Source organism: Struthio camelus, chromosome 3 (assembly GCF_040807025.1).
Source record: "Struthio camelus isolate bStrCam1 chromosome 3, bStrCam1.hap1, whole genome shotgun sequence".
Taxonomy (NCBI): Eukaryota; Metazoa; Chordata; class Aves; order Struthioniformes; family Struthionidae; genus Struthio; species Struthio camelus.
In genome coordinates, this window is record NC_090944.1 from 74,151,086 (window position 1) to 74,173,084 (window position 21,999).

General features: G+C 38.6%; 1 protein-coding gene across 1 annotated transcript in view; it reads left to right on the forward strand.

Moving 5' to 3' along the window:
• Positions 1 to 21,999, forward strand: part of PEX7 (peroxisomal biogenesis factor 7) — a 49,409-nt gene that overhangs the window by 9,803 nt on the left and 17,607 nt on the right. Inside the window, exons 6-8 of the mRNA XM_068938459.1 lie at positions 8,235 to 8,341; positions 8,776 to 8,889; positions 11,354 to 11,409. Coding sequence (XP_068794560.1) covers positions 8,235 to 8,341; positions 8,776 to 8,889; positions 11,354 to 11,409 — 277 coding nt within the window. The remainder of the gene's footprint in view (positions 1 to 8,234; positions 8,342 to 8,775; positions 8,890 to 11,353; positions 11,410 to 21,999) is intronic.

The following is a 21,999-nucleotide window of genomic DNA, read 5'->3' on the forward strand; positions in this document are numbered from 1 at the left end:
ATTGAAGGTTTATTGAGGTAACGCTTGGGAGGTACCTATCTACCAGAATGGGCCAAAACTTAAGAGGATTGAACCCTGTGTACTATATGAATGGTACTACTGAAATGCAACTATCTGCTGCAAAGTACCATTTGGTCAAAGGTAAAAGGTGAAAAGAGTGTTAGTGTTTTTTGCAAATTCTAGGGAAAGTTATAATCTCTGTGCAGTCCCACTTGCTCAGAAACCTCCCCGCAATTGCATCTTGCTCATATGAAATTTTTGATGTTGTGGATGAACAGAAGGGGCTCTCCTGATCCAGCAATTTATTTCAAATTTGATACTTAAGCGATTAAGCCAAACTCTCTTCTAATACGCTGCCACATGAGCAACGTTAGGAGACGTTGATTGTTAAATTGCTGTCTGTGATGGTATTGTGATTGTGTACAGCAGCCTACAATCGATCTGTTCTTTGAGTGATTCAGTAAGTTCATGTGTTAAAAGGTTTAACTTAAGCACTGTTAAGTCATCTGTTTCTCTTATTTAGTGATTTTACATGTAACATTGCACTGCAAGATGTTTATTTCATATCCAAGTAGTACTTACAGTAGAGAAATACTGTGCCTTTTGTTTGTGATGGAGTCATCAGTCAGTGAAGTCTGACTGCAATTAGCTTCAGGTTTCTGCAATACATGTTCATTCTTTTCAAGAGTCAGAGTAAAATTTGCAAAAGAACAGGAACTTAAGTGGAGCTATCTGGGAGGCTGGGCCTCCTCATCTGAGATTTTCAAGGATCCGCACGCACATAAGGATGTTCCAATACTATGCGATGGAAAGCTGAATTTCACTGATGACTGAACTTCTGAGCTAAAGTTAGAGCTGGAGGAGAACTGCAGTCTCGACATGATGATACTGTGTCATCACACAGTATCATCATGGTCCCTTCTTTGCATGCACTTACTGGAAACGTTGACCTGAAGTTTGATGGTGTCTGTTCTTTTGCAAATTTGTTTTCCTGAAAATTACTAACTGAAAATATGGCTGGAGGGAAACTTCCTGAACTTCCTTTCACCTGCTTTCTTTCCAATCCTCGTCATTCTTTATTTGAAGGAGGCTGAGCTGCTTTAGAGTTGTATTGAGCCTGTATGTGTGTTTTCTATCTCTCTTTCTCCCCCTTGGTCCCCCTTATTCCCCCCCCCACCCCGACATACATAGTCTCAAGCACATACACACCCATATATTAATATTATAAAATCAGAGAACTTCAGATCAGAAATGAACTATTTCATGTTGCAGCCTCTTCAACTTTTTGTTAGGAAAATAATACTCCAGAAGAACATTGTGAACCATGACTGGAAAAAATACTTAATATTTCAAAATACTTGAAATATTTCCAATTTAATTAGATTTGCTAAGTAAACACTTCATGGTTTTTTTGGAAGAAAATAAGCAAAAGGGAAGGAGACTTAGAGTGCTTTTGTATATCTCCCCTCTGTCTTTGTGCTGCCTTTGTTTGAATCCACTCAGATGCCAGCAGAAATTTAGTTTCCGCTTAACTGCTTAACTGAAAACTGAAAAGCTAACACAACTGCAAGACGCAGCAAAATAGCTGCTCAGAAGGACCGTTATGTGCCTAGACAGCTTTTGTCGCAAGCTGATAAGGTTCAAGCCTTTGGAATATGATTTTCTCTCAAATTATTATGAGACTAGAGAAAGAATATAAATGAAGAAAATGAGAAGCATGAGACTGTAATATAAAACAGCTGAAAAAGGATGTAATACTAAGTGTGCAGTACTTTGATTCATTAAGTCTTTGATCTAAATACGTGCAGGAGGACTACCTTTGTGTGCAGTGGACAGTAAAATTTAATTAAATTATAGAAGGTAAGTATATGTGATGCTTCAGTTAAATTAGCTTTTATTCGGCATCTAATGCACCTCTATTTAACATTTGGAGGGATGTGTGAAGTACTTTACAATGCTGCCATTGTCACGTACAAGCGTTTGTACCCTTAAAAGCCAATTTAGTAATGGCTTATCTTTTATTTGTTGAAATTGGAGATACAACTATTAACAGAAACAAACTGTTAATTCTGTACATGTAAATAAATTCTGTTGTGATGTCAGTAACGATTTCAGAGCCGATAAGGTAAGCAGGATGTTCAGGTGGATGTGCAGCGCCGGCGCAGAGCCCTGGTAAATGTCTGCCTTACGCTGAAAAAAACAGCAATGTAGAAAATGTGATTGAAGAATGACATAAATAACAACGGCTTCATGGCTAAGAGGGTTTAATGACTCATTGTATCATTTGCCCAGAAGGTCTCTCTTTTTTTTTTTAAACCTGGAGAACAAATTGATGAGAAGCACATAAAGAAAGGGCCAAACGCACACAACATTAGTATATAGTCAAACATAAATCAGTTCAACTAAATGAGCCTCAGCAACTGCAGAGCAATAGACCTTGCTCAGTCCTTTGGTTTATAAAGAAAGCATCCTTTATAGCGTCAAACATTTTTATTGTCCTTTAAATTTACCAGTGGGAAGTAAGTAATGAGTACCCTTTTACCCTTATCTGCATAACTGTAATATTCTTCAATACCAATATAACACTGGCAAAGGAAAATACAGCGTTCTGGATTTGACAAAGCGCAGGGAGATTTAAAATGACTGTTAGCTTGTATCTTAACTACTGGGACCTCAGTTTTAATACTGCATTCATTTTTAAATCATTAATGCAGTCAAATTTACTGATCAGGGTAGGTGCAGACTGTTACCTCTTTAACAAATCATGAATAAGACTAAGAAATATTTCTCAAATCTGCAAGATAACGTCTGCACTCACCATAGTGTGGATCAATTAACTATATTTTTTGCTCGAAGAATTCTTTCCGTTCTTCTGTATTTCTTTGTGGGATTTTTTAAATTACATTGACGCAAACGTTAGGGGGCTACAGCTTTGTTGGTTTAAGAATGAGCACACAAATCCAGCCGCCACGCTTTGTGAGCCCTTGTCCTAGACTCTAAGGTTACGCTTCTACAGCACTGTTCCTCTCGTGTTCCATCTCATTGCCAGCCCTGACGTACTGACTTACCTTTTCAAAAGAAGTTAATGTCTTCATACCTACCCGTCTTCTGCTGACAAATGTGTGTAGTCCAAGGGTTGTCGAGCTGTAGTTTCAGAGATTGGGCTGACCTACGGTTTTGGTGCACCTTTCCATGTTTGGGCTCTGAATGCCTGTGAGAGGAAACTAAGACTAAACAAACTATCTTCTGTGAAATAACGACCGGGGAAGGTATGTGTCAGCTAAGAGGAAAAGGTGCTGAATGAATGAGAAAGTAATAGTCTTGAGTGCAGCTCTTCATTAAAGAGGTGTTTTCCATGTGTCAGTTTCTCAACCAAATTTGACAGTCAGGTCTTGGCAGTTTTCTCAAGCTTTAGCTTCGGAGCTAACTCAAGGCAAAACAAGGAGGTGCTGGGGAAGTGGGGGTTGCAGACAGGTAATTCCAAAGGTGTTTGTTCAGGCTCTTACATACATGAAGGAAATAGCCCTCAGAAACAAATGTCATGATGGTTTGGCATGCGTTCAGAAACAAGTTACAAGATGTTTATATTCCTTTAGTTTGTTGGGGGGGGGGGATTCCTTCTTTGCTTCTTATGAATTCTTTTGTTCTTACTTACGTGTCAAATACGTTAAAACAAACGCCAGCGTGAGCAAGGTTCAAGGCCTTGCAGGAGCGAGAAGAACTTGGTCATTTTTAGATTCCAAATCCTCAAGAGGTAGAATAAGGGGCTTCAACTTAGCACATGGCTTTTTGTTTTACAAATCAAGCAGCTAAAGAGCAAATTGAGTATAGAGTTGCTACATTTTGTTGCAGTTACTACTAAGGCTGCTGTTTATGCTAGAAGTTATTGAAATATCATTTATTTGCCTACTTTGTTCTGTCAAATCTATATAATGAAATGAGGTGAGTGTTTTCATTTGAAATCTGTTGCTTCAGGATATTCCACCATGGTTTTGAATTCATCCATGTCTTGCATTCAGTAAGCTTTACTGAATAAACTCTAGTTTGCAAGCTCTCTGGAAATAGTTCTCAAGAAATGAGTCTGATCCTCAATTTATGATATGTGCTAGCCATAGTGAAGTGTTGAGTGCAGCACTTGCTAGAATATAAAGCATTTTCAGATTATAATAATTTATATTAGAATGCCATCTTATAAAATAATGTTTCAGTGTTGAGTGGAAATAACAGTTGTTCTACAGTGAATTGAAATGTTTTGGATGACTTGGATTAGAGTTAGGTGTATAGCAAACTTTTCTATTCACTGAAGAATGGCTTAATAATATGGTAGGCTAGAGTAGGTTAATTTGGAAATAAAATTTTATGCTAAGATTTGTATTTATTTTGAAAAATATTGAAATGAAAATTTTCAATAATTTTTTGTTTGTTTCACTAACTTCTTGTTTGTTTTTAACAATCCACTCTTTTCAGAAGACGATTCTGTCCAGGTGTAACCTGAGGAAACTCAAGCTGTTTTCATTTTAGCTTTACAGCATTTTTTTTATCAGATTGAAAAACTGCCAGTTGGAAAGTACATTTCTGTTATTAAATTATGTTTACTTGCTATCTAGTTTTTGCTATACGGGAACAGATTTTGTGCATTCAGTAGAATTCCGCTGGATGTTTTAAATAAAACTGCAGATTTCCTGTTTGATTCTGAGTAAATACTTCAGTCTGTTTTTTACCATCTACTGAAAAACATACAAGCAATCAAAAACTAACTTGTAATTGTTCAATGGCTTAGCATAAGTGCTTAATTTAATTAAGTTTTTTGATGTTATACCATGTATGCCAGTACTCCTGTCTCTTGTGCTGACTTCTTTTCCTATGGTAATTTAAAGCTATGTTACCCATTTTCCCCTTGATGAGAAGTGTCCTGAGATCAGATTTCTTGCTTTAGGATTTACAAAATCAGCTTTGTCTTTTTAAGTGAAATTTTAAGGTAACAGTACTTTGATTCTTGAAAAAATGTGTTCCTGTCCTGATTAGAATTGCTTCTGCTTTCAGATAGTGTATGAGATTTCTTGGAGTTTTTTATTAATCTCTTAAATACCTATGTAATATGATTAATGTTGTACCTCAGCACTGTCTGGCATCGATTGCTTAGCTGGTGTTTCTCACTGGACTTAATGCATAATGATTTATGAACATGGGTAAAATACATCTGTGAGCAAAAAGTCAACATAAAACCTACATGAAATTTAAATCTCAAATAAACTATGTCTCTTCACAATAATACACTGTCATTCACATTAGCAGTCTTCATCCCTGTATGGGGATGATGTACTTCCAGATCAGCATTTCTTTCAGAAATTTTGAATAGATGAGTATATATTGTGTAGTTCTATTGATTCGTCCAAAATTGCACAAATATTCATTAAAATGAAAGAAAGCAAGTACAATATACAAACAAATCTGGAATCATAATTATCTAACAGACCAGCAGAAATCTATTGCCATAGAGAAATTGCTTCTTACAGAAATAGAAATATTTTGTGGGGGAAATGTTGGCCACTTCTGTGGTTGCTTACTTTGGGATGCCAATTGGAAGTGGCTGTTAGTGAATGTGATTGTTTTTGGTGTCCTTTCCATGTGTTTTTTAACTATTATTATCCTACTTCTGCTTTGTCATATGGAAGAAATGCAACCTTGGTAATGCGGATTTAAAGGAATTATGGAAATGTGGAAACTCAAAGATAATTAACAGCAATTTTCATTGAAATGAGTTGTAAAATAATATACCGTGAAGTCATGGAAAGATGTTTAAGCTAAAGACAACGATTGTTAAAATGTGCGATGTGTCACACATTTACACTGTTACACTGTTTATCAGCTAAATTAAAAAAAAAAAACCTTCTCTTTTCTGATTCTTTTACTTGCAGCTTACATGGAAAAATTAGATTTAGTTTTGGCTTTAATTTGGTCTGTTCCTGTAACTAAAAGGTTCGCTTGCATGATACCTGACTCCATTAAAAATAATTCACAAATAGTGGCAGACAGAATTAATAACATCTAAGTTCACCACTTTCAAATAGATTAAAAAAAAAAAAAAGAAAAGAAAAGAGGAAAAAAACCTTTGTGAGTCAGCCTTTTTTATTCAAAAAAAAAAATTGGAAAAGTTGTATATTTGGTGATAAAACTGTTACTGGCTGAGTAAGTTACTTTTCCAAATGTTTTTGGCCGTAATAATGCTATTGAGGCCTGTCCCTGCAGCAGTTTATTCTAGTTCACCTGGATTTATATATTTATTTACTTACTAAAATTGTCCTGCCTGTAGTGAAATACGAGCTTCCCATTCCAGTCTGTGTCATCCGATCAAATATAAAATAAAAATTTTCTAAATACATTATTCTATCTGCGAAAGTCTTAAGACTCCAATTGAAATCTGTCCGGTGCAAGCAGGCAGATTAGCAGGACTAAGTGGGTAGATGGGCAAACTGCCTTTTTCACCAAGATCCTGCTGGTCCTGTTTCCTCCTCTCCATATGTTGCACTGTTGTTACAAGGGCTGCAGTGATATTTGGGGCTTCAACTGACTGCAAGGTGTCATTGTGGGCAGTGCTGCACATACACAGAGTAACAGACATTCTTGTTTTTGAAAATATAAAAATAGGCAAGAGGAATGAAAACAGAGAAGTCCTGTTTTGTTCTTATCTTATGGGCAGGGAATTTGGCCACCAAGAACGCAGTATCTCTCACCGTCATGGCGTCTGAGGCAAAGCCAACGGAGCAAAATTTCCTGTGATCTCTGTAGCACCATAGTCACAAGGCCGTTCGTATGACATGCATTCAAATCAAGCTCTCACTTTATTTTTGTATTCAAAGTTTTCAAAAGTTTTATGTCTTTTTGCTGAGTCTGCAACGCTAGGAAATTCTTGCAATAGGAGTATTGCCATTGTGGTTTTAGGGATGATTTTGTTTGAACTGTAGCCATATTCTTGACAGGAGCTGTGATATTGGGTGCCTCTCTGTATATTTTAACACCAGCATGATACCTTTTAATCATATCAAAATTAATGGTACAGTTGCCACAATTTCTGAAAATAAAACATTTTTTAATTGGGCACTAAAACCATCAAAGTATTAATTTTTAAACAGGAATCTGATGTAATAAATAGCATAGAAGTTATTGAGGATAGCTGTTTTGAGGATTTTCAGAAGTGTTCCTGATAATTGCTTACCCTATGAATTGCTTACCCTATGAATTTCTTCAATAACAAGGTAAAACTGTTTTTAGTATAGGTAGTGTTGGTATTTGCCTTCCGTACAAATCATGACTGTTCAGATGCAGCTTCTAGTGATTGCATGTGTCTTGCATGAACGCAGGCATGAATATGGATTCTGATTTTCTGTCTTGTAAACAAATGAGCTGGAAATTCATTTCTGTTGATGCAAAGTTAAATATTGAGGGTTAATGAGAATATCATGATTAAAGCAATTGAGAAGCATGGTAGTCTTGTCAATACTGACAGTCTTCTGTGTATCTTTGTAAGCCATTAGCAGCTGAGTTAGTAAGACTAATAAACTTTAAGCCTAGAAGACAATCCATAGTTTGATGGAAAGAGAGAGGCTCAGGTGATTCAGAGCTTTTAAATTAGGCTACGCTCCCCTAATTGCTCTCTAAGGACCTTTGTGTACGTGCTCTGAGGTTAGAGCAAACGTTGCTTTTAATATGTATAACAGTTGTAGCAAAATGACGGTGTCTTATGAACTTTCGATGAAGATCTGTGTGCAGTCTTAGCACATGAGTAGTACAGGAAAAGTGCCTTAAATTTTCGTTTTGTTGAAATAAGTTGGATGTAAGTTGCATTTAGCTTAGTGTAAGTACTTTTATTTGCTAACTTGCAGAGAAAACTTGTTCATCATTCTGATCTTGTAAGTTAATTTTGAAATGGACCGTAAGCTCCTCCTTGACTAAAATGTGTTTGAATATTTTACCCCATTTCCTCTTAATAAAATCTCGGATTAAAAAGTAATGAAAGCGTTGGTGATAAAATGAAACAAGTTCTACTTCCTTGTGTGCATCTCTCTGACCTCTGTGTCTACAGTGTGCTTGTTTTATTTGACCTGCGCATCCTGCTGTCATAGTTTGTATTTCATAGAGTTGAGAAATCATTTTTTACTGAGTACTACTGTACTAACAGTATCTCTTAACTGATTCATCAATTGATGAATTGAATCAATTTATCTTTGTTTCAGGTGACCAAACTTTAAGAATTTGGGATGTGAAAGCCCCAGGAGTCAAACTTGTGATTCCAGCCCACCATGCTGAGATCTTGAGCTGTGACTGGTGCAAATATGATGAGGTATAATCCTGTCTGTCCAACTGCTTTTCTAACTGAATCAGTTTCATTAAATAGCTTTCTTTTTTTTTTTTTTTTTTACTGCTACATTAATATATTTTATTTTTATATTGTAATAAAAAAAATGTCTAGTTGCTTGTTATTTTCATTCACTAACTACATCTCCAGCAGAGTGTTATTGCAAGAGGTAAATGGCATGAGTAGACCTGGGGTTGTTTTGGTTACTGTTTTGCGTAGTAGACAGAATAATCTATAATGGGGAAATAGCTTGTAGTTCTCTATTCTCTTTAATTAACAAAATGAGGACCTCATTTATGATTTATTCATCAGTATTGTTTGCTTTATTAAACTTTAGTAGCCAACGTTCCCCTGATATGCATCTTGGCCGTTTAAGAGTTAAGTTGTGCTGATATATCTGTGTTGTTTCAAATCATCAGAACTTGCTGGTAACTGGTGCAGTTGACTGCAGTTTGAAAGGCTGGGATTTGCGGAACGTCCGGCAACCAGTGTTCGTCTTGCTTGGTCATACCTATGCTATCAGAAGAGCGAAAGTAAGTTTTATATTATTCACTGTAGCCCATCATTGAATTATTATGCAAGTTTGCCAGGAAAGCAGCAATATTTCACATAACCTAGTAATGAGGAAAAAGAACAATAAGCGCTCAAGATTTTAGCTATTATGTTGATTGTTCTTGGAAACCTTCAGTTCAGCACAGTAAAACATTTTGCTGTTTAGCAGGTTGCTGGGGTTTCAAAGGAAGTGTCGTCATGAAAGGCAGTATTTTTCCATGTGGAATGTTCCAGAGGTTGAGAAATGGATAGGAGGTTGCTTTGGATAAGTTATTTGGGAAGTCTGAGGTAGAGAAAATATCTTTCCTTATTCCCTTTTTAAATGGTACTGTGTCCCGTTCTTTCCATACGGACTGTCAGCATTCACGTAAGGCAAGGTACAGAGCTCACTGTGAATATGTATTTTTGTGTATACAAAGAAAATGTTAACAAGTGCAAAGGAGTTTAGAAATCTTACACATGAGAGGCTACAGATAGCTATACTGGATCTTGGTACTACTCGATCACCCAGTGATGTACAAATTTGATCTGGATACATGATTGCATTTCTTTGAATTAGTCAGTGCTTGCAGTTAGTCATTTATGCTGGCTGCAGGACACCAGTCTGTGGTTTGGTACAAGGTTAGCGTGGCACAGACAATCCCTGATGATTATAAAGCCTTTCAGGAAGAGGTATGTTTATTACTATTTTCTAGGAAGTCTGAACTGGCAGAAAAATTTAATTCTGGCTAGTACTTTGTTTCACATAGCTATGTCATTCTTGATATGGTTCTAAGAGCTTTAAAAGTTAACTGTCCTTGGGCTGTGATTTGTCAGGAAAAGATGCGTCTAAGGGATTGGTTTTACATCACAAATCCTTCTTGTGGCTAGACAATCTGAGAAGCTCCTGTTCTCCCTTATCCTTGTTACTCTTTCCTGCTCTCCCCCTGTGGTAACCGTTCTGTCTTTTTTCGGGTGTAATTCCTGCATGACCATGCTTTAATCTAGCTCTGTGAAATGTTCTTTAAAAAAAAAAAAAAAAGTAGCAGTGGTGTTAAGAGATTTCTTTTTTTCATCTAGATCATTTTGCAGCTCCAGTTTCATATTCATAAAGGCAATTGAATCAATACAGCTATGAGTGTCATACTCTGGCAGGCAGTGGGACATGGTAACTTTCAAAAACAGCTCTGATGCAAAGGGATTCATAAGAAGAAGTCTTCATGATAAAACGGATAAACTGAATGCAGAACTGTTGTTCACCGTGTCCTGTGATAGTAGAACTAAGGAACACTTGATGAAGCTAATAGGGGATGGCTTTATAAACTGATGAAAGTACTTTTTTTTTTTTTTTTTTACACATCAGACAGTAAATTTCTGGAATTATTTGTCACAAGAGGTTGCAGAGGCAGATAGTGTCATCAAGTTCCAAAGGAACTGGAAAAATTCACAGATAATAGGTCAATAAACCGATGCTAAAAGGACTAGACAGATAACATTTCTTATTCTCTATTCTGTAACGTCCTGGGCTGCATTAGGCAGAGCATTGTCAGCAGATTGAGGGAGGTGATCCTCCCCCTCTGCTCAGCCCTGGGGAGGCTGTATCTGGAGTATTTTGTCCAGTTCTGGGCTCTCCAATATGAGAGAGACATGGAGCTCCTGGAGCGAGTTCAAGCATATGGTCCCCTCAGTCCTGCTGTAGGCAAGATAAGTCAAGTCAGGTCTTAATCCCTGGTGGGATTAAGCTCTGCATCTGTAGGAACTTGAACAGATCTTAGTCCTATGATCTTAGTTTTGAGTTCTTCTTGGGCTTGTTAGTTTGTAGTTTTGTTAGGAACTGTGGTTTTCAGTGCTCTTTGCTTCTCTTGGATTCGTTCTTTAGGGATCAGAAAAGCAAATATGATGAAAATTCTTTTCTTCCTTAGCTGAAAATTCTTGTAAAGTTTTACAGAGATTAACTTGTAAAGTTAAGTTTTTCAACTTAACTCAGATTTTCCCATTTCCTTAAGTAATTTCAGAATTTTAGCACATGGAATTGATGCCAGTAAAATATATCTTAACGTTCTCTGCAATATGGCTCAATATAAGTGCATCCCACTAACTGAGCTGAAAAAACAAACTGGTCGCACAGTTTTACTGAAACTTCCTTTATATATTGAGATGGTACTCAGGTTGTCAGCAAAAAGCAGAATTTAATGACCGTTTATATGACTGTCCTAGAACATCTTAATTTTACAGCAGGATTGCTTAAATCAAACCAGACAGGATCCTGTAGAGCACTGCGATTGTAAGCACGGTGGCTAAATTTGTTTGTTTTTTTTGAAGTAATCTGTTCTATTATGGCATTAAATGGAACCTACTGAGACAGTTTAACTAGTTAAACTTTGGTAACTTTCTACTCACAAGGAGTCTTCAAATATGTTCACAATGGTGATATTTTAAAAGTTGTTCTGTTTTGTTTTCTTGCAGTTTTCACCATTCCACGCAACTTTATTGGCCTCTTGCTCCTATGATTTTACTGTAAGGTACAGTAATTTTTTATTGCATAAAAATAGATAATCTATATTAATGGTAAATCTATTTTAATGTGGCTTACAATAGAAAATAGATCTAGAGTGGACATACTGAACTGCAGTTAATATTGCTATCAGGTGTTTTCTCTCTTTATAAGCGGTGTTGCAAACACATGGGTTAAAGGCTTAAAGGCTAGTTCAGTCACCCTTGTGAATGATATCTGCTCTGACAGATAATTTTTGTAGGTCTCTGCCCATCATTCTCCTGAATATAGCTGTGTCCAGCTGTGTCTGATAAGAAGGTAGTAACCTCTTCATGAATATAGATGAGTGACTTAGTATATGTTTCTATGATTCATTTTTATTTAAACCTTTGAACAGTTTTCATTCTGCCTGTATCTGAGGAAGCTTTAGTATTGTTCCACAGTATGCATACTGAAGTTCCCCTAGCTGCCAAGTAAATCTGATACTGCTAGAGAGGATTTTATAATCGGATTGATTTAATAAAGAGTTCTGACTTCATAGTAAGACTTCTCTAGGATATGCAGTGTCATAAATCAAAACACTATGAAGTATATTGCTGAATGTTTCAGTTACATGCTTTGATCTACATGTTAGTCTTATAACGTGGACTGGATATGGTAGGCAGTACTCTTATAAACAGGAGGAGCCCTCTTGCCTCCACAAGCAACAGCAAAGTATCCCACTTGCCCAAGTCATCCCAATTAATGTCGTTTCTGGTTACATCCTAAGTGGTCTGACAGCAAACACAGAAAGGTTCTGTTTTCTAAGGGGAACCTAGCTAAGACCAAAACGCAAGTAATAAGCATCACTGTATGTGCTCTGTACCAGTTTTGCTTTAGCTTGTTAGCTTTCTATCTAGACCAGTGCACACCTTTGCAAGCTGTTCCGGCTCTCAGTGGCTGTGTACATGTCTTACTACTAAGTGCCATAATATGCTGTATAATTACATTGTGAAGTTAGTGTTCTACACGTTGTAGGAATCACATATATTTTGAAAAAACTTTTTCAAAGACTGGTATACCTGAAATACTCCTTCTTACCTGGGCTGTTGGTCCAATCTAGTGATAGTTTTATTTGTCCGTGAAAACTTTCTGAACCAGATGGTAGAGAAAAAAATGAGGTACAAATCTCTTAGATCACTGACTTGAAAGAGCCAGTCCTTACCAACTTGGTTTTAACATGAGTTTTTATTGTCTGATAGATGAAACAAGTTATCTCCTTCTCTCTGTTTCTTGACAAGTGTGTTATCATCTCGAAACCAGTTGATAAGCTTATTGGAAATACCAACAGGAGGGAGAGACTCTTTTAAAACACCTCTTTGGGGGAAAAAAAAAATGCCTAGAGATCTACAGGTTAAGCATACAAAAATGCTTACGTTTCAAGGACTGATGTTGCATCTGTTCCTAGGGTAGGATGCCAAACTCTCCAGTTCAAATTTATATTGATGAGAAACCAAATATAAACTATTGCAGTCATATAATAGAAAATCTCACTGGCGATATATCTATATCTATGTAACCATAGAACAGCTGATGTTGGAAGGGACCTCTGGAGATCATCTAGTCCAACCCCTCTGCTCATGTAGGGTCATCTACAGCAGGTTGCCCAGGACCACGTCCAGACGGCTTTTGAATATCTCCAAGGAAGGAGACTCCACAACCTCTCTGGGCAACCTGTGCCAGTGCTCTGTCACCCCCACAGGAAAGAAGTTTTTCCTCATGTGCAGATGGAACTGCCTCTGTTTCAGTTTCTGCCCGTTGCCTCTCTCCCTGTCACTGGGCACCACGGAGAAGAGTCTGACCCCATCCTCTTGACACCTTCCCTTCAGATACTTACACACATTGATCAGATCCCCCCGAGCCTTCTCTTCTCCAGGCTGAACGGTCCCAGCTTCCTCAGCCTTTCCTCACAGGAGAGATGCTCCAGCTAAAGATGCCCTTTATCATCTTAGGAGCCGTTCAATGGACTTGCTCCAGGCACTCCATATCTCTCTTGTACCGAGAATTCCAAAGCTGGACACAGTACTCCAGGGGGGGCTTCACCAGGGCTGAGGAGAGGGGCAGGATCACCTCCCTCCACCTGCTGGCAGCACTCTGCCTAATGCACCCCAGGATACCATTGGCCTTCTTGGCCACGAGGGCACATTGCTGGCTCATGCTTAACTTGTTGTCCACCAGGACCCCTAGGTCCTTCTCTGCAGAGCTGCTTTCCAGCAGGTCAGCCCCCAACATGAGGTTATTCCTCCCTAGGTGCGCAGCGCCCTGCACTTGCCTTTGTTGAACTTCAGGAGGTTCCTCTCTGTCCGTTTCTCCAGCCTGTCGAGGTCCCTCTGAATGGCAGCACAGTCTTCTGGTGTATCAGCCACTCCTCCCAGTTCTGCAGCATCAGCAAACTTGCTGAGGAGGCAGTCTGTCCCTTCATCCAAGTCATTGATGAATAAGTTGAACAAAGCTGGACCCGGTATTGGTGTCCCTCGGGGACACCATGAGCTTATTTATATTGTAAAACAACTTTCACCTGGTAATAATTTTTTTTTTACATGTAAAATCCCACATCCAGAACCATTAAGATAAATTAAATGATTAAGAATTAGATTTCCTGCAGCAAGTATAACTTACTGTGTTGCCCAAGGCAATAGAAGTACCAAAGTGTTTTGTTATATGTTAAACAATAGAGTTCTGGTTGCTCTGAAAGCCACAACTCAATTTCCCTTGTTAAAATTCAAAACATATGTGCTCTGAATGTGAAAGAAATTAACCAGGAGTATAACATTAATCATTTGAGTTGTCATACTTATATCAGTTATATCATTGTTCCCATTAGTATGTGTTTATAATATGGAATTTGTAATTTTATTGTGTTTATTTCTTTTTGGAGTTTCCTGCTAAGACTGTGCGCCTGTGTTGGTGTCTCAAGCCCATGCCCCTTTTATTAATTTTAATGTTTACAAACTTCTAGTCCCATTTTTTTCCATCTTATTCTTTATCAGATAATAAAGGTTAAAGAGTTTTCAATTAAAAAGTTGTGCTTCAGTTATCTTGAGATATCTTTTTAGAAAGCACAGTGTGGGAATATTATCTGTGATCTAATGACTGGGTCCAGGCAGCATTTCTTTAAGAGCAGCTGAACCTGATCTCTGTGGCTATGATTCAGCTGCCAGCTGAAAGGTACTTAGCCTTACTCATGGTGGTTAACATTCAGGAGTTCCACCGCTTATGGAACAGGCTGTTAACGTCATGTTCATGATGTACTTTGTTCAAGTTTGAGTCTAACTTGTTCACAGACAAGCATGGCTATCTTTAGCTTCGGCCTGGATAACAGATAGCATGTGGGATTCTTGAGACCAAACAAATCCCTTGGCCTGCTGCCTTATATAGACAAAAGAAGTGGCCTGTTGTGTTGTGTGTCCTTTGCTCCTGGATTGGTGGCTGCGGAGCTGGTGGAGGTCTAGGAGTCAAGAGACGCATTTGCCTCTTAGCTCCCCTTCTGGTCAGCTTGAGGCCAGCCAGGGTTCATGTGCTGATTGAGTGGGCACCTGCTGAGTAGCAGTGGCACTCTGCTTTGGTCTTGCCCTTCCACGTCCTGGCAGCGTGGTATTCCGCTTCCTGTGAAGGTATGAGAGGTGATACAGGGAATTTGGGAGTGAGGGGAGGGAGAAATTGTGAGAATATGGCAATTCATGGATAGGGAAAGATCGGTGGGTATCTGAGCGTTATGGAGAGGCACTTGAGGTCAGGGCAGTGCCAGGAGTGTTGTGCTAGGAAGAAGGAGCTGAGAAAGCTGGGAGTCAAGCCAGCCTTCCCTCCTTCCTCCATTGCATTAAGATACACTATCTTATGATGGAAAGTTCTGGAGGCTGAGAAATTGCTGCCAGTGAGGGTTAGTTTCTGGAAGCTTTTGCTGCCAGCAGACAGTTTCTGTTTGCTCTGCCCTGATTAGGGGGTGCCTACAGCTCTTGTCTTCAACTGAGGGCTGAACAGACGGTGTCAAGCACCTATGCAGCTTTGGGAGCAGCTGTATAACTGGTAGGCAGTAGTGTAGCTCCCAGAGTGCAGCAAACAAACATTCAGGGCTGCAAAGGAGCTCAGAAACTCTGCTCTAGACACCGTGGGACTGCTGGAGGCTGTGGAATGATGATGGTAACGTGCCACAGGAAGACAATTGCAGAAGCAATTGTCCTTGGCACATCAGAGGCCTCCACCTGGACAGCGCTTCAGGGGGAGGATGTTGCCTTCCAGGTCTCAGGCTGCAGGGAGTGTCTGGTGCCTCCCTCTGGGGCCGGGGGGTGATGGTGACCTTGCTTGTTGGAGACATGTTCTTGTTCACTGAGGTGAAGGAGCTGCAGGAGGAGGTGAGCAGACCGCATATCATTGAGGAACATAAACACAAGGCTGACAAAGTCTTTGCAGAGACCCTTTCAAGGTCCAGCATTTCAAGGAAGGAGGGACAACTAGAGACTATTCTTCAAGAAGCAAATGCTCCCCGCGCCGTGATGGGGTGGGGGAGGCTGGAAACTTGTTACTTTTGGCGATACATCGCAGGCTCCTTCTCCACTTTCAAATCTGCAGTTAGAGAACAGATCTAGTGTCCTGGGAACAGGTGAGCAGGAACAAACTCAGTCTGGGGAGATGTCGGAGTCAGTTGCGCCCAAATGAAGTGTCTGCACAAAGAGGAAGAAGTGAGTAGTGATCACTGGAGACTTCCTCCTGTCGGGGTTGGACACATCCATTTGCCAGCCCAACCTGATGTTTTGGAGGGTTTTTTTTTGCCTCCTGTGGGCCAAGATCCAGGAGGCTGTGGAGAGACTGTGGTGGCTTGTCCAGTCCTCAGAACATGGCTTTTTTTCTGCTTAATTTGTGTGGGCCCTAGTGTTACTGACAGGGGTGGCTGTGAATGTATTAAGAGTGGCTACAATGGTCTGGAGGCCCAGGTAATGTTTTTCTCAATTCTGAGAGGATCCTGTGAGTAGGAAAGACAAATCCAGCTGGTCAGTACTTGGCTGTGTGGCTGGTATCAGAAGTCAAGCTTTGCCTTTACAACCACAGAGCCCTCTTTTGAACGGTGAGCACAGTGAGGCAGGCAGGAGATCCATCTGACAAAGCAGGGCAAGAGTATCTTTGCTAAGTGGGCTTGCTAACCTAATTTAAACTAGGTATGTCAGAGAAGAATTACCATAACTTGAAGAGAAGCGAAGGTGTGAGGGTCAGTGAGGAAGTGTCTGGGGGACAGCATAATGTCAGAGGCTCTTGCACTTTCCCTGTGAAAGCAGCATGACACATGCATGCGGTAGGGGAAACAAAGGGGGAAATTAGAAGTCCACGTGCAGTTGCAGTGCTGTGGCTTCATAGGGATTATAGAGACGTAGTGGGACAGCTTGCATGACTGGAGGGCTGCAGTGGATCAGGTTCCTCAGGAAAGATGGGGAAGGTGAGAAGGTAATGGTAAATCAGTGAGCTTAGCAGTACAGTCGCTTCTTTGAATCTTCATTCTCTGCATAGACTTGTTCCTTTCAAAAATCGTGGCCTTCTCTTTTAGATTAGACGTGGATGGTGAGTTTGTATAACACTCATGTCCCCTATAGGCATGTCATTGTTTCGGTAAAACACCTAAGTGCTCTAGAGCCTTTTTGTAAGCTTAGGCTAATTGTTGTTCTCCTGCTTAATGCATCGAGGAGTAGTGCTTTACCAATGATACCCCTGTTCTGTGGTTGGTGCCAGAAGCCTGAGAGTTTAAGTGCTGTGATGTCTACGCATCTAACCTTATAGACTGCTGTACCAGCATTCTGTCATATATACAGTGCTTAATTTCATTTATGCCTAAAATGCACTTCTTGGGGAATACTGCACAGTAGTCTATGGAATGTTATTTATGTGATCTTACCTAACATCCTTTACCGGTACAGTGCCAGCTAGTTTGCAGAGTATGGTTTCTGAGATGGCTTTTAGGTCCAAAATAGAAAAGCAGTGGTTGGCTTCTTCCAGAGGCCTTGTCTGAGCAGTATGATTAATAATCATAGTAATAAACTGCCTCGGTATTAAAGTGATTTTATTGTGTCCTCGTGCTCTTCCCGTTTTTGACACCAACTTCTTCAAGTCTGGCACTAATGCACTTCATGCTCTATAGAAATCTAGTACAATTTCAGCTCTGACATTTCATCTGTGAGAACTGTCAGTAAAGATGAGGAGTGTTCCTAGCTCTTATACTGTGGTGTCTGGAAATGAAAATTATGGAGACCTTTTAACGAAATATCATGTTTTACTGTAGACATTATTTTTCTGCCCAAACAATTACTTGTTCTGATCAGAGCAGGAAGGATGGATCAGAGTTGAAGGAATGGATTTTTTTTTTTTTTTAAGCAGTTTTTAAAAGCTGTTACTTATTGGTTTTGGCATTGGAAGGTCAGGTGAAAGTCTTTGAAAAAGGTAGCACAAGCAAAATACTCTGTATAATTGGGAGAACTTGTCACCACAACACCTTGGGAACATCTCTTTCAAAGAATATAAATGCTCTGATTATGTTATAACTTCATCACATGGACATGCAGATTTACACACGCATGTGTGCACACACACAAGCACCCATTCAGCTTTCCACTCTGTTGCCATTACTATGGCTTTCGATCTGCCTCTGGTTCCTGTGCTCCCCTGGTTTTGCAAGAAGTCAACAAAGGTGCAACAGACCTTGTTTCCTCGGGCTTCTCAGTTGGCCTGTAATGTCTTGCTGTTTCAGGAGTGTGGTGCATTCCACATATAAGGAAGGACTGATGTATAGCATTGCTTGAGTAAACAATGTTTAGGATCTTTTGTGAGGGAAGTGCAACCAGACTGGCAGTGTGACCACAAAGACCCCTTTTGATTCAGGCGCTAATCAAATGTATAAAATTCCAAAGGTCCATGGTATCGATTTGATTCTCCCCTATCCTTACCCCTTTCATGTTAACAAATGACTGTTCTAAAAATGTTTGAGGAGCACAAAAAAAGAGCATGGGAGTGTAAATTCAGAGGTATGCCTGGAATGGAGAAAATCAGAATATGAAAAAAAAAAAAAAAAAAAAGTATAAGAAAGTATGCTCTATGAACATGCTCTCTGTTCCCGAAATGGCTGATAGTTCTACACTATTTTTTATTATTTACATTTTACAATTGTATTATTTATTTAGATGTCTATTGTCAAATAAGTTGTTAGTTTAAAATTTAAAGAGCAAATTAGTAATTTATAGAACAGTATAGCATGGCATCCTTTAAAAACACAGTAATTGGTATAAGCTACACTGTTAAAATAACAGCTTATTATGATACTGTCCTCTTATTTGTAAGCACATCTGGTTGAACCTCAGACTTGCCTGTAAGAATTAACATACAGTAGAGAACTGGATGCAGCTTAGCTTACTTTTTAATCTCTGCTGTCTTAAAAGGTGTTAAAGTTTTATAGTTAAGCCAAACAAAAAAGTCCTTGTGAGGTGAAATGGCCCCACTACGATGTAAGGGGCAGAGTTTTTGTTTCAAGTAGAACAGTTAATTTGGTATATAACTACAACTGTCAATCAGAAGAAAAAAAAAGTATATTGAAACCAAAATGAAAAACATTTTGCTTCATTCTTTCCAAATAACACCATAATGATTGCATGTTTGCCCTATAGTCAAACTGCTGAAAAAATAAACTAGTTCATATGCCAACTTTAGACTTGGGGGGCAAGGGGTAAGAAAAAAGAGATTATGGATTTGAACTTGGCTTTTACATGCTTAGGTAAAATCGTTTTGATTTAACCGATGTCTAGGAGATGCCTCATCGAGACAGAATTTTTCTATACCCTTTCCTTACTCTTTGAAAAAAGTTCAGAAAAACCCAAGTTAACTAGAGATCAGTTTTAGCAGAAATGAATGATTAAAATACCAGGAAATACGCAAAAGCTACTCATGTTCCCAGGACCTACTTACCTCTGCATGCATGTTGACAGACTTAATATCTATCAAAATTCAGTTTGAAAGAACTTCCGTGTCAGCTCTTATGGGAATCATTATTTATATTTTTTTATTACCTCAGTATAAAAAAACCTCAGTGCATTAGGCACAGACAGTGCTCACCAAAACCTAAACAGAAAATTTGATAAATTAAAGAACTCCACTAAGTTGAATTCAGGCCAGATCTTGAAAGATATTCACAGAAGCTTGCCTCTGACTTTGCCTGAGGCAATTTTTATTGAAAGTCTTTCTATACTATGCATCATCTCTGTGAGATGCTTGCTTCAAGGTAAACCACTTTCTCTAGCTGTGAACAAATTCAGTGACTTAAATCACAAAGCTTCGGAACTTGTGGAGTAAAGATATTAATAAAAGGAACACTTTTTCAGCTTGGTTAATTATTCCTGTCTTTTTTTTTTCTTTAAGCTCTTTTTTTAACTAGAAAATGTCTTCCTACTGATCTAAAATAAATACTTTTCACTGATGTTTTCCAGAGTGAAACTGAAACTCTGCAGTAAAAGAACTTGATAATTTGAACGTCTAAGTTGATGGTAGCTCCTGCAGCAGTGTAAAAAGTGTTACAGATAGCAAAGTTGCTAGTAGTAGGCAGAGATTTGGGCATTGCAGCTGATGTTTTGAAATTAACCTAATTCAAAACTGGTTATAACTGTTCAGTTATGATTCAGTTCTGTCAACTGTTCAGTTGTTTTCTGCAACTATAGAGTCTGTAGAAATTATTCATGTACCACGGTCTAAAACATATGTGTTTGTTCATACGTTTGCTTTTGGGATTAAAACAAGAATTGCAGTGTTGAAGTAAATACTTTGACACACAAATACATGTCTCAGTTCTCGCATTTGATCAATTCACTGACATTTTCCTGCCTGAACATACTCATTTTCTTTGAAATAAGTATTATGAGGTGGAATTTCTCTTAAAATTAGGGAAATTTTGGCTGCAGAAGCTACTTACTGAATAGCTCAGCCTCATTAATAGAATAACATCTTTCATCTATGAAACCAAAATTTCTCTTGCTATGAATAGCAGTATAACATTGTTGAAAAATACAATAAGGTAGTACATTTTCTCCTTCATCTCTTTTTAATAAAGAGGTCTATTTCTGTAAGCATTGTTAAATATTAGTAATTAAAACTTAAATATTTACTTGTGGCAGCATCTGAATAATTTACTTGTTGAAAGTGTATCTTTTTTTCTTGTAAATAACCCCTTTTACTTTTTGTTTGTGTAGCTGCTGTTTTTCAGCTTGTCATATGGGTATGTGTAAATCTTTCTCTATAAATGTATTCTATCTTTATGAAAGGTAGAGCTAGTGTTTTTTATGGCCACATGAGGAAACAGAAGTACTGAGAGAGAGTACACATACCTACAGTATTGTCTGTGTGCCAGTAACACCCACATCTGTATTTCTCAGTCATCTGATTTACCGTTTTTAGCCAACATGCCTCTGCCAGTGTTTGATGAAGAGTAGGGCATGAGTCAAAGTGGTGAACTGAGACTCCAGTCTAGAACTGGGATACTAAAGGATGGAGGAGTTTGAAAACTAGAGGCTCTGATAAGACCATGTATGTCCCTAAGTTAAGGTTTTGCATCCTCTTTTGTTTAATTCATACTTTGGGGAGAAATCCAGGAATAAGTAAGCAGGATAATGTTGACTGTTGTAGCTACAATTAAATTACTGTGTATCAGCAGCAATGAAGCTGTCGCTGTTCATAACTGTCCAAAAAGTTGTTAATGTTGTACGCCAGCCAGCTCATAGAAGTTCACGCCTTTGTCCCTTCAAGATTAGATGCGGCATGTTGGGCTGCGCCTTGTGTTGACTTGAAGCTAACAGTAGTAGAGAAGTCATTTACTCATTTAAATGGGGTTTCTCACTTGCATTTGTTAAGTCAGATTGAAGTTTTTAGTAAGGAGAAATATCTTCATTTTGTTAGTATGCCCTGTGTTTTAGGGCACTCTGTTTCTGGTTTAGGATCTTTGGCTGATACAATGCAATAATGATACAGTAATGATACAAATACTTTCTCAGATTGGGTTTAAGCGTATGCTGGAGAGGAGAATTATACTTAAATCTGTATTCGGAAGAGAACGTTAAAGGTACTGGTAAGCCTTGTGAATTTGAAGTTCTTCAAAAGCAGAAGGGATGCCATGAAGGCTAATGATGAAGTTTCTTAAAAGTTGTCCTATACTGTATTGTAGCTGAAGAACTGAAACAAACGTACTTGTAGTCTGCTGTTATACCATATAGAAGAATGTTTGCATTGAATTTCATGGTCAGGACATCAACTCAAATATGTAGTAAGTGAAGCCAGTGGCGTAATTGCAGTTCCATCAGAGCAGGGTCCGATACTTGTGTAAGTGATGTGCTTTATTTTCCCATACAATAAATAGGAATTAAACTAAATACAAAGTTGGCATTTCAGCAGTAATTGCTTTAAAGTAAAGCATATAAGTTGAGTCCTTACAGAACTATGCTGTTGGAGCACTCAAAACATATTTCAAAATTACTTTTTTGGATCCCATTTGATTTGGCCCTCAAGCGATCCTTCCTCTTTTCTTTGATACTTCTGGGAGATAACACTTTGAATAAAGGCTTTC